Source organism: Pelophylax lessonae (assembly GCF_965119305.1).
Source record: "Pelophylax lessonae genome assembly, chromosome: 3".
In the NCBI taxonomy this organism is placed as follows: Eukaryota; Metazoa; Chordata; class Amphibia; order Anura; family Ranidae; genus Pelophylax; species Pelophylax lessonae.
This window is the reverse complement of record NC_138770.1, coordinates 93,724,196-93,737,777: the sequence shown is the minus strand read 5'-3', so window position 1 is coordinate 93,737,777 and position 13,582 is coordinate 93,724,196. Positions and strand designations below refer to the sequence as shown.

General features: G+C 44.6%; 1 protein-coding gene across 3 annotated transcripts in view; it reads left to right on the top strand.

Annotated features, from left to right (window-relative positions):
• PKHD1 (PKHD1 ciliary IPT domain containing fibrocystin/polyductin) overlaps positions 1–13,582 on the top strand; it is a 1,006,139-nt gene that overhangs the window by 118,530 nt on the left and 874,027 nt on the right. For all 3 annotated transcript variants that reach the window (XM_082249887.1, XM_082249888.1, XM_082249886.1), the window contains exons 27-28: positions 119–397; positions 8,736–8,860. In XM_082249887.1, the coding sequence (XP_082106013.1) occupies positions 119–397; positions 8,736–8,860 (404 nt within the window). The remainder of the gene's footprint in view (positions 1–118; positions 398–8,735; positions 8,861–13,582) is intronic.

The window sequence follows — 13,582 nt, the reverse complement described above, 5'->3', positions numbered from 1 at the left end:
TTACATTACCAAAGTTATAAAAAAAAGCAATAATGATCATTAAGTGCTAGAGGAAACATTTGCATGAGAATCTAAATGCCAACTTGTCTGTTATCTTGTCTTGTCATTGTCTGTGCAGGTATCAGATGTGATTATACCATCAATATTGCCGGATCAAGATTTTCCAAAAGCCCAGCGGACATCCATCTATTAATCAATAAGACAGAGTGTGATATTATTGATGTGAACACATCGAGTATAATGTGCTGCGCTAAGTCATGTCTAGCACTAGGGTCGCACGTGGTCACAGTTCATGTGAAGCCGATGGGCTTTGCAGTAAATGGAAGTGGCGATTCTCTAATTCTTTATATTACACCCAGGCTCTTCAGTGTCATCCCATCTGTTATTTCACAAATCGGTGAGTTGGCAGGATGCAAATTAATAGTTTTAACATGTTGCTTTCCCTGAAGCTGAACACCAGGCAAACTGATAAATACACAACTGTTAATGTATACAGGAGCTGTGTTACCTGCCATGGGATTTGTACTTTTGTCCAGCCAGTCCTGAGATTTATTCAGCAGTGCCACAGTGCCAGGTCGATAATCTGACTTTCCCTGCAGTTGAACAATAAAGGTCGGTTACCTCCCTGCCCTAACCTGGCAGATCCATGATTTCACTGATTTCCCGTCTTCTTCATTTATCCCTAATTAAAATAAAATCTTCTGTGTTTTAGGCAAACTTCACAAATCCCAACCCCACTGTAATTGCTACATGCAACTCACATTTAAGAATACTGGTTTCGTTGGGACGCCAGCAGCCCTGTCTATTCCTGTGCATTAAACAATCAGCAGTCTTTGGACTTCAGCTTGCCTGGCTCTTCCTCCTGCTTGGTGGTCTGGCTCCACCCCAATAAGTTTTATCTCTCTGACTTTTCCAGGATATCTCCCTGCCACTAACGTGTGATTAGGTAATGAAGGAGCAGCAGCATGTGTTCACCCCCATTTGAGGCCTTTTTAGCTATAGGGGCAGCAGTTTGTGGTCAGTAAAAACATGAGGATTTACTGCCTCTCAACCCCAAGTGTGAATAAACCCTTAAACTTGTTTCACATGTGTAGCACTACCCCTGCAGGAACCACTGGTGAATAAAGGTATCTCCCAACCTGCACAGCCAGGCACACATCATTTTCCACAGCACTCTGGAGACAAGAAGCAGTCCTTGCAGCTTTGTTTTTGTATTTTGTTAGGGGAGTTTAACTTGGATAGGGATTAGGGTATTATGGGATGCCCACTTGATCAACGTAGTAGAACTCTTCAGGGACACAACTATATACAGTCGGGCTCCAGCACAAATCTTGCTTGTAGAACTACAACTCCCAGGACCAGCTGGTACTGTATGGATGGTCTGACAAGAGCAATCAGACAATAGCAAATGCCCTTTAAGGGCAGGGACTGTGGGCCCCTTTGGTAGTATAGCAAAAAGTCTTAGTGCCCAGCTGTCCTACTTCTGTGGCAATTGATCCCTGCCCCACCTCTTCAGGCACTGCTAACCCACCTAGCTGCAGCTGCCCCTTTCACTAACCCTCCTGGCTAGGACACCACAGTCCTCCCAGACTGACTCTGCATCCATCCCAGACTTCTTGCACCCAGTCCTCCCAGGCTAGCTGTCTTCCTCCCTGGAGATTTGCAGTGTTCTCCTGCTATCCTCCATTTGCTTCTGTGCCTCTGGTTAGGACTCCTCTGTGTGTCGTGAAGGGGGTATCTTCTGCACCCAAACCCAGGCCCGAGGTCACCCCCTGAGACTAAGGGGCACCCTCAAGGGCCACCGACAGCCTAACGGCTTCAACCCGAACTCAACTGCCCCCAGCTGGGCTGACCCAGAGTATTTGAGGGGGCCTGCCTTCTGCCAACCCATCTGTTGGGGATTGGTCAGGGCCTTTTAAATACTCCAGACACTTCCTTCCCACCTCCTATGCCATCCTTCTAGAATCTTCTCCAAGTTTCTATAAGTAGGGGGAGGTCTCAGAGATGCTGCATGTGGGTCATCCAGCCCTCCTTGAGTCACTCACCCGACTCAGATTTTTAAAACAACACAGGCTTGGCTGTCAACCTCACACTTAGCCCCTGTGTCACCAGACGGGCTAGTAAGACAAACTTTCTCCAAGGATATCACCAATATAGATCAAATCAGTATTCCTCTTCATCAGAAGATAAGGCTCACAGGTAACAGATCACAGGTCCATAAAGCGGGTCACAGGTCCATAGGAAAACAAAGGTCCGGACATAGTGCATTACCGCAATAAATTACTTTATTGAACATAGCATAAAATCATAAAAATTACCTTGTAAAGCACTATACAAGTGCATGTGATGAGCAGATTGTATTACACACAGCGGTCTCGACCGCAATGGATGGCGGGTGACGTCACCGGCCCCTCCCCCTTCGCACGCGTTACGTCCCACTGCACGGGACTTCCTCAGCTGAGGAAGTCCCGTGCAGTGGGACGTAACGCGTGCGAAGGGGGAGGGGCCGGTGACGTCACCCGCCATCCATTGCGGTCGAGACCGCTGTGTGTAATACAATCTGCTCATCACATGCACTTGTATAGTGCTTTACAAGGTAATTTTTATGATTTTATGCTATGTTCAATAAAGTAATTTATTGCGGTAATGCACTATGTCCGGACCTTTGTTTTCCTATGGACCTGTGACCCGCTTTATGGACCTGTGATCTGTTACCTGTGAGCCTTATCTTCTGATGAAGAGGAATACTGATTTGATCTATATTGGTGATATCCTTGGAGAAAGTTTGTCTTACTAGCCCGTCTGGTGACACAGGGGCTAAGTGTGAGGTGAGAGGCTAATGAGACTGGGTGGAGGATTACCAGCACATTGAAGAGCACTGAATGTTTATATCTTGTGCATGCTTCACCATAATTTTCACCTGTGGACTGCTCTCCTCGATATCTTCTTCATAATCCATATTTGATAGCGCTGCACTTTTTGTTATATATTTGTTATTGGGACTTTTGGTTTATTGATCCTTTAGTGCATAGCAGCTTTCTATTATATTATTTTATACAGTTGCGCTGAATTTTTATCTATTATTATTTGGCTGTCAACCTACACTAACAAAACCTATTCTACTTCTAGCACACTAGAGGGGTTGTTATTAATACATATTCACGCATGAGTTGCATTTAAAATGCATTATTTTAATATATCACTTCAGTGATTTGTGTTGTTTATATCTGCCTGGAGTTCAGCTTTAAAGAGAATATGCCACTTATCCTGTTCATCAATCAGTTTGATGTCAGTTCATTTATTTTGTAATATCTGATGTTTGATAAAATGTAAAGACATCTTTTTCTTTGTGACTGAAGAAGGGTAAACCTAAGATCAAAACTAGCTGTATTCAGAGGACATAACAGAACAGCTATATTATACATACTAAAAGAGTTGGAAGTACATGAAGAAGAAAGGAAAGGTCAACCTGTTCTTTTACATGACTAGTGATCACCAAGTTTGTATTGTAATGTTTACATTAAATTCATTTTTATATGATTTTCTGTTTATTTTAATATACGGAGATTTGAAAATTAGCAGTGATAGAGAACTCTTAGGTAAAGTTCACGCTGGCATTAAAAGCAGGCATTTGGGGGGGCTCTAAAAACACCCCTTAAATACCTATGCAAATGATACAATGGACAGCACACCGTGCTATTCACATTATAAAAACATGAAGCGTTAGCCTCCTGTCGAGTCAGGACGCATTTGAAGCCTTTTATTGCCTTTCAAGTCCATGGTAACGCTTTGCAAATGCCCTGGCAGGCATTTACAGTGCGGTTGTGGGGCGTTAAAATTAGTTTACTTCCTGTAATATTCCATTTTAACATGTCTTAGTGCTCATCAAATGTTTCAAAACTGCACGTAGGGGAGCATTTTTAAAGCGAAGTTCCACCCGTTTTTTGAATGCCCAATTACTCACATGCCCATCCTGAATTCTGTAATAAATGGCAATTTTCTTTTTCTTTGTACATATCTTTTCTCGCTTTTCTTCTGCAGTACTTCTGACTGTGGCCGCCTAGACGATTACATCACAAAGAGATTTGCAAGGGCTCCTGGGTTAGCGGAATCATGTATCCCAGGAGTCCTTGCAAATTGCCTAGTGATGAAATCTCGCATTATTTCTAAACCAGAAATGACGCGAACGGGAGGACCGGGATGTCACGATTGACAGGTTGCTATAGCAGTTAGGTGCCACCATTGTTATGGCAACCTGTCGGGAAGAGAGAAAGCCGCTCAGTGCGCAGGCTCAAGATCGGGAGGTGCATGCTGGGTAGCCAGCTGCACTGAATCCAGGAAATCAAGAGAAGGGGGCTTCACTAGCCCACCTAGCTGCAGCTGACATGGAACCTGCCTGCTTCTGAGATCTGGTTAGTCTTCAAACATTTTAAACACAAACTACAGGGACCATACATAGGGCATGCTGCTAGATATGTTTAAACAAGTACGGAGGAGTGTAAAAAAAAAAAAAAAAAAAAGTATTTGGGGGACTGGAACTCAACTTTAAGGCTTGTAAAATGCCAGTCTAATGCCCATACTAAAGCTCATCGATGTGGTTCAACGCCCATACTAACTCTATAGGAGCATTTGTTTGATATGTGTTAGAAATTTAGTCAAGTGGGAACAAGGCTTTAGGCTGCATTCACACATGGTCGTGGACGGAATCGCACTGCAATTTTAAATGGCTGCAAAATGCAGGACGTGTTTACAATGCCATAAATTTTAATGGCACCCCAATCATGCCGAGATTTTGCCGCGATTGTCGTGTAGTAAATCGCGTGGCACTTTGTGCAAATCTCAACAAGCGAAGTTGTCGCTCAAAAGAAGCTCATATTCCTTTTTAAGCAACAAACACATTGAGATTGCAGCACAATTTACCCCACGACAATCGTGGCAAAATCCCGGCGCGATTGGGATGCCATTAGAAGCAATGGCATCCCAAATGCGTCCCGCATTTTGCAGTTATTTGAAATCGTGTGGCGGAAATTAGTTGTTTTTAAAGAATCAGTCGAGCCATAAATTTACATTGTGGGAAGGAGCAGTAAAGCACAAAATTTACCCCAAAGGTCAAAATTAGTTTCACCTGGCTATGTTAAAGCTGAATTCCAGGCTTAAAAAAAAAACCCTTGTTGTTAGGCCTAGGGGTAAGGACCTAAGATGTAATACATTATTCCTTGCTCCAGAAGCCGGTGCTATGGGTTGTGGGTGGGCCCTTACTATTCTTACATACAAGACTAGTGGTCCTACATTTTATATGAAGCAGTCAGCAAGCAACCACCATCCGGAATGCCGTGCATCTCCAGGGTATTAGTTGCACAGTGCAGAGGAAGCCTGTCTGAGTCAAGAATAAGTTAAGAATAATGAGAATTTCCCCTTTGCTTTGTGTGATGCCCCCAGTGGAAAGTCATTTTTTTTCTGTTGCCCAGAGATGAATGAAAAAACTAAGGATGGGCAAACAGTTCGGCCCAAGCATGAGTTCAAACATTTTGGCCTGTTTGGCCATTTGCCGTACACCTGAATTTACAGGGTGTTCGCCAGGTGTTCGCCCCGAGGAATACCCTGTAATGCACAGTGAGATCTGCTCCCTTATTGGGCAAAACTTTGCTCAATCAGGGTACAGTGTAAGCTGGTTGTTAACCACTTTACCACCGGAGGATTTTGCTGTCTTCCGTCCAGGCCACTTTTTGCGATTCGGCGCTGTGCGACTTCAACTGACAATTGCGCGGTCGTGCGACGCCGTACCCAAACGAAATTTACGCCTTTTTTTTTCCCACAAACAGAGCTTTCTTTTGGTGGTATTTGATCACCTGTGCGATTTTTACTTTTTGCGCTATAAACAAAAAAAGAGCGTTTATTTTGAAAAAATAACAATATTTTTAACATTTTTTTATATGAAATTCCCCCCAAAAAAGATGTAAAAACCAATTTTTTTAAAAAATTTTGGCCAATTTGTTTTATGCTACATATGTTTGGTAAAAAAAATCGCAATAAGCGTATTTTGATTGGTTTGCGCAAAAGTTATTGCGTTTACTAACAAAGGGAAAGATTTCTGTCATTTTTGGTGTTTTTTTTTTTTAACGCGTAATGGCGGCGATCTGCGATTTTTTTTGCGGGACTGCGACATTGCGGCGGACAGATCGGACCCTTGACTGACATTTTTGACCCTCTTGGGGTACCAGTGACATTACTGCAGTAATCAGTGCTATAAATATGCACTGTTACTGTAAAAATGACACTGGCAGGGAAGGGGTTAATTTTATTGGAGAGGGAGGGGTTAATGTATGCCTGGTGCTTACTGACGTGTAGGGGGGGAGGTGACTGTGTGAGTCATGGACAGATCGGATGTCCAGCTATGCTGAACAGTCCGATCTGTCACTCCCTGTCACTATGGAGATCCGCCCGCTGTGTTTACACACAGCGGGCGGATCTCCAGACTCGATCCCCGACGATCGGGTAAGAGCAGCGGCAATCGCCGCTGCTCCTCCCCTGGCCCGACTCCCGCTGTGAATGAAAACAGCGGGAGCGAGCCTCCGGCGGCGCGCAAGCGCCGCCCAGAAGGGGGAGTGTCCAGTCACGTAATACTACGTGGCTGGACGATAACGAACCACTCTGCCGCAGTAGTATTACTGTGAGCGGAGGTAGAGTGGTTAAGGAGCGGGGCCGGAAAGCTCCTTAATAATCGGTAAGTCATCAGCTGTCAATAGGTGTCCCTGCAGAAAGCTGAAGAAAAAAAGTGTCAGTAAAAATAAAGAAAAGAAATGGTGTAGGGTCTATCCCCAAAATCCATACCAGACCCCTCACTGAGCATGCAGCCCGGCAGGTCAGGAAAGGGGAGTAGACAAGCGAGCGCTGTCCCCTCCTGAACCATACCAGGCCACATGCCCTCAACATGAGGGGGGGGGTTGTTTTGATGGGGACAAGGGTCTTTTCCCGACAACCCTGGGCTGTGGTTATTGGGGTCTGCGGGTGGGGGCTTATTGGAATCTGGAAGCACTCTTTAACAATGATCCTGCCCCCCCTATGTAAATGTGTATTGGGTACATCGTACCCCTACCCATTCACCAAAAAAGTGTAAAAAATTAATAACCACAAGAAACAGTTTTTGACAAGTCTTTTTTAAAAAAAATATAAAAATAGTGTCCCTGGATGTAAATCCATCGTCAATCACGCCGCCTGCCGAACCCGAAAAATAGAAAAAATTTTAAACGCTCTCGCCCCTTGGGAGGCCTCCGGCGGTATGCCGCTCTGCGCTTTGATCTTTTCTTATATAGGCAAGGTGCAGGGCCATCTGGCTACATCATTGGGTTTGCACTGCCCCTTCTGATGTAACGTGAAGGAATTTTTCATTTTTATTGTTGCACTTTAAGCATAATAAATATCACTGCTCCTGAAAAAACAATCGTTTTCATTTTTTTTTATTGATACAGTACATGTCCCCCAGGGCAGTACCCTGACCCCCATACCCCATTTTATGGCCAAATACTTGCATATAAGCCTTTTGATTTTTCCTGTTCGGCTCCAATAGACTTCAATAAGGTTTGCCGTTCAGGTTAGAACATTTCCCCTGTTTGGGAGCTCTGCTGTGACCTGAACAGAGGGGTGTTCGGCTCACCCATCCATAGTAAAAAACAGGCAATTCCCCCCCCCCCCCCAAAAGAAAAAAAATACAGGTGGCATCTGGTAGGCTTAGGTATTGGCTGACTTCTTAATTCGTATCAACCTCTCTGGGATTTTAGCCTCCCACCCACCTTTCTTTTTCTATCAATATGTATATGATCCAAGGCAGTGTCAACGCTGCTCACAGAATACCTGACAGGACTTTCGGTATCCCTTCCAGTACCTTCAACGGCACTCTCAGAATTATTGCCAGCATTTCCAGTGGTGCTTTTAGATCCCCTGCCAGGATTTCCAGTATTTCCAATACCACTTGATGTATCAAAGCCAGTATTTCCAATGGTGCTCTAGGACTTCTAGTGCTCCCTGCATTGGCAGTGGGCATGTCCTATGACCCAGAGAAGTATTTAATCATGAGCCTTGAAGGGGCTGGTGCTGTGTCTTCACTCTCTTGCCTGCTGCCTGCCCTCGACCTTTGCCTGGACCTTACTTGCCTGCCATCTGTCCATGATCTTTGCCTGGACCTGGCTACTCTCTCGCCTGCCCTCAACTTTTGCCGTAGCCTTCCTGTCCTCTTGGTGGAGCAATCCTAAACGGAGCGCTAGGGGGTATCAACATGCAGCGAAACCCATCTCCGCCATCAAGATCTCTGGTGAGAACCGGCTGGTGCTTAGATTCTGTGCCTTTATAAACAAGGAAACTATACATGCAAGGGAGCATCATTACAGTTCCGCTGTCTTCTCAATACCTAAAGTTTCTGGTATACTGATTTTCTTGATGAACCTGAATCTAAGCATTTAAAAATGCAGACTGTTCCTTGTTCCCAACTTAGTCTCCTGTAGTACTTAAAGAGCAAGTTTAAATTGCGTAAGATCAAATAGCTTCAGTCCTGCCAGAGGTACCGTTCAAAGCTTGCAGAATACAGCTACAGTAGATTATGTCAAATTCATTTTAAAAGTATACAGTTGACTTTCTGACTTGCTGATAATCTCTGGATATCAATTCACTAATAATTTTGCATATTGTCTAAAGTTGCTTTTTTAATAGAACTAACCATGCGCTGTCCTTTGTTCTTTCAGGAGGTCAGATAATGACTTTAATAGGTGTCTACTTTGGTGAAGTTAGCATGGTAGAGTTTGGTTCATATCCATGTTCACTACAGACATATAACTGTACAACAATCACATGTGTTGCATCCTCCCAGGTATGTACTCAGGATGTTACACAAAGTATATACTGTTTTTAGCAAAAAAAAAAAAAAAAAATGTATACACACACCATCCTTTCAATAACTCATACCAAAATGTTTTAAAAAATTAGATTTTTATTTTCATACACAGTTTGAAATCATATAAGAGCTAATATCATAAAAACATTATAAACTAAATATATATTGACATTTAGGTTTCTGCTCATAATTATTTTGATTGGATTCAAATACACTTTCTCTGTGTGATATAACATGTTATGTTTGTTATGTTTTTACCTTTTGGGATTATCAAAGCTAGATCTCCAGCACACCCATGAGGAAGCAAAAACCGCTAAATCTGTAAAACGCATCAAGTAACAGCGCCACCCTATTTATTATATACCTACAGTGGATATAAAAAGTCTACACACCCCTGTTAAAATGTCAGGTTTCTGTGATGTAAAAAAAAATAAAAAAATGAATAATTTCAGAACTTTTACCATCTTTAATGGGACCTATAAACTGTACAACTTAATTGAACAACAAACTGAAATATTTTAGGTGGAGGGAAGTAAAAATAAAAAACTAAAATAATATGGTTTCATAAGTGAGCACACCCTTAAACGAATACTTTGTTGAAGCACCTTTTGATTCTATTACAGCACTCAGTCTTTTTGGGTATGAGTCTATCGGCATGGCACATCTTGACTTGGCAATATTTGCCCCCTCCTTCTTTGCAAAAAACACTCCAAATCTATCAAATTACGAGGGCATCTCCTGTGCACAGCCCTCTTCAGATCACCCCACAGATTTCCAATCGGATTCAGGTTTGGGCTGTGGCTGGGCCATTCCAAAACTTTAATCTTCTTCTGGTGAAGCCATTACTTTGTTGATTTGGATGTATGCTTTGGGTCGTTGTCATGCGGAAACATGAAGTTCCTCTTCATGTTTAGCTTGGAACTCATTATAATTCCCTCTACCTTGACTAAGGCCCCTGTTCCAGCTGAAGAAAAACAGCCCCAAATTATGGCCAAAAAGTCCAACCTTGGTTTTATCAGACCATAACACATTTTCGCACATGCTTTTGGGAGACTTCAGATGTATTTTTGCAAAATTTAGCCGGGCTTGGGTGTTTTTCTTCGTAAGAAGAGGCTTCCGTCTTGCCACTCTATCCCATAGCCCAGACATATGAAAAATATGAGAGATTGTTGTCATATGTACCACACAGCCAGTACTTGCCAGATATTCCTGCAGCTCCTTTAATGTTTTTTTTTTTTTTTTATTTAAAAATTTCAAGTTTAAAAAAACAATGGATAAGGTTATGCATGTATAGTACACAGAATACAACAACAATTCGTGGGGAGGATTGGGGGCAGCCTGCCCACTGATAGCGAGCAGGGTAGGGGACTTCTGAGTGGAGGAGGGGTCCAAGCTCCAAGTCCTAGGGTTTACTAGGGCAGGGTCAAGAGGGGGTAGATTTCGCGGGGAACTCATGTATCGTAAAGATTAAGGGATCTGGGGGGGAGTCCAAAACATTGGCAATGTAACTTGAGAAGACCTTCCATTTGGCGTTGAAGGCGTCGGCCGCATGTGAGGCCGCAAAGTCCGTGTTGAGGCAGTCAATGGAGTGGAGAGTCTTTAGCTCTGACCGAAGCATGGATATGTGGGGAGGTGAGGTGGCTATCCATTGTTTCAATATCAAACGTCTGGCGATGAGCAATGTGGTCAGGATCCAAAGGCGAGGTGAGTCGGCTGGAGTGTTGGACCATTTCTGTAGACGCTTGTCCCAGTAACCGAAGAGCAGTAACAGAGGGTCTTTTGGTGCGGATACCGTGGTTACCGTTGTTATGAATGCTAAAACCCGGTCCCAGAATGCAGAGATCGGAGCACAGTCCCAAAACTTGTGGAAGAGGTCGCTCAGCACAACACAGAGTGCATTTGTGGGCATCCGGAATCGATTTGTCCGACAAGAAAGGGATATGCGCCCTATGAAATATTTTGAGTTGAGTCTCTTTCCACGTGGAATTAGGGGTAAGGTTTAGGGTGGTCCGAAGACCGCTGATTATCTTGGGTAATGTGTCCTCTCCTGGGAGGTCTTTAAGCCAGTTCGAAGCTGAGGAAGTGAAGGAGGCAGGTGGGCATAGTTGGATAAGTGGTCTATAAATATCCGAGATGGTATATTTGCCATAGTCCAGTAGGGTGTCAATGATAGAGAGCTTGAATCTGCAGTCAGGTTTAGTTGACGTGCCATGTATAAAGTGACGGCATTGCGCCAGGTAAAAAGAGTCTGAGGGTGGCAGACTATACGTTTCCGAAATTTCAGCACAAGACAGCAAAAGTCCAGTTTGTGGGTTGCAAAATTGGGAGAAGCTGACCAGTCCCTTTGACTCCCATCCTCTATAGACCGCATGATCCAAGCCGGGGGGAAAAGCAGGGTTCCCCTGAATTGGAAGATGTTTGGAGAAGTATAGGGGTAGTTTTAAGAGTTTCCTCACCTCCCTCCACGCGATGACCGTGTCCCGCAGGAGCAGGTTATGGCGCAGTGTGGGCGAAAGTTGTGCCCATTTGGCATGAAAGATTGAGGCTAGTGAAAAAGGGCTGGACATCTGAGATTCCAACTCGAAGTTTGAGAATTGTGAAGTCTGAGATATCCAGTCCAGTGCCACTCTCAACAGGCATGATAGGTTATACAAACGTATATCAGGAAAGTTTATGCCGGCGTCTCGCCTGGGGAGGCACAATTTTTTTAAAGAGATGCGGGGTCTTTTTCCTCGCCAGATAAACCTGGAGAATGCCCTGGAAAGGTCCTGTACATCCTTATGCTTGATCAATAAAGGGAGAGTTTGAAGAAAATATAAAATGCGGGCAAAACTGACCATTTTGATCAGGTGACATCTCCCCAAAAGAGACAGCGGCAGTTCCCTCCAGTTTTCCAGTTCCCCCTTCACTTTAGCAAACAGCGGCGGGTAATTGAGGGTATAAATAGACGCGGGGGTCCTTCCACTTTTTATGCCAAGGTAGGTAATAGAGTGCGTCGCTATCTTAAAGGGGGAGTCCGATTCCCACCCCCGGGGTGTACCCAGTCCCAGGGGGAGAATCTCGCTCTTAGAATAATAAATTTTGAGGCCTGAACATTTTCTGAAGGCGTCGAACGTAGATACAATCGTGGGAATGTCTGCAGAGGGGCATGAGGTGAAGAGGAGGACGTCATCTGCAAATAAAGAGATTCTCAGGTCCAGGTCGCCCAGGCGGATCCCATGTAGGGGGGCAGGGCCGGAGAGATATCTAGATAGGGGTTCCATAGCCAGGTTAAAGAGTAAGGGAGATAGTGGGCAGCCTTGACGGGTACCTTTAAACAGTCTAAAGTCTTCAGTCATAGAACCACCTACACATAGTCTGGCCGTCGGGGAAGCGTACATAGATGTGATCAGTTGGACGAACGGACCCTGAAATCCCATGGTATCCAAGACTTTACGCAGCCAGACAAAGTTGACATTGTCGAATGCCTTTTCGGCGTCTAATGTTACTATAGCCAAATCTCGTGACGGGTGCAACCGCGCTTGTTCCAAAACCAGCAGTACTTTTCGGATATTCGCCGTGGCCGATCTTCCCTTAGTGAAGCCGGATTGCGCTGGGTGGATCAAGTGGGGCATAATAACAGCCAAACGTGAGGCTACAATTTTTGATAGGATTTTGACGTCAAGATTGATCAACGAGATAGGGCGGTAGGATCCCGGCTCTAGGGGGTCTCTGCCTTTTTTTGCAAGCAGCTTAATTATGGCTTGGTTACCCGTTGGGAGGTAAGGCCCGCCATCCCAGATGCTGGTGTATACCGCCACCAAAGTAGGAACTAGACTCGCTGTTATAGATTTGTAAAATTCCCCTGTGAGGCCATCAGGCCCAGGTGATTTACTCGCCGTGAGATGTTTAATCGTGTGTGTGACCTCTTCCGCTGATATCGGAGCATTTAACATATCAAGCTGTGCAGGGGTAATGCGAGGGAGACCTGTGCCCGATAGAAACATTGTGCCTGATGTTTCATCTACGTTTTCTGGGCCATATAGCGAAGAGTAAAATTCTCTCATGATACGTTGCATGCCTTGGGGGGTGGCATCGACTACGCCCGACGAATCCCGCAGGGACTCAATATGTGTGGGTGCTGGACGTCCTTTGCACATTTTCGCCAACAGTTTGCCAGCCTTATTGCCGAACTTGTGCAAAGATGCTGCGAAGTGAGCTGTATGGATACGTTCAACTTTATCGGCCCATTCGTCGAAATTCTTTTTGGCCAAGACCCATATTTCCCTCGTCGACTGGGTATCTGTCAGTAATAGATTGCGTTGAGCCTCGCGAAGACGTTCACTCGCCGATTTATAGCCGCTTTTTGCATGTCGTTTGTATGCCGCCGCATAGGAGATAATGCGGCCTCTCAGGAAGGCCTTACCCGCTTCCTAAAATAGAGGGGGGGAAGAGGCGTGGGATGCATTGGAGTCAGAGTATTCCTGCCATGCCCGTTCCAAATACTGGTTAAAGTCCGCGTTATTAGCCAGGAAAGATGGGAACCGCCATATCAGGGGGACAACAGGGGAACTAGTAAGGTCAATAGATAGGGAGAGAGGGGAGTGATCCGATATCACCAGGTCGTGAATTGCAGCATATTGTATTACTGGGAGGAGAGAGTCAGAGCAAAACAGACAGTCAATTCTCGTGAAAAGTTTGTGGGGATGGGAGTAGAAA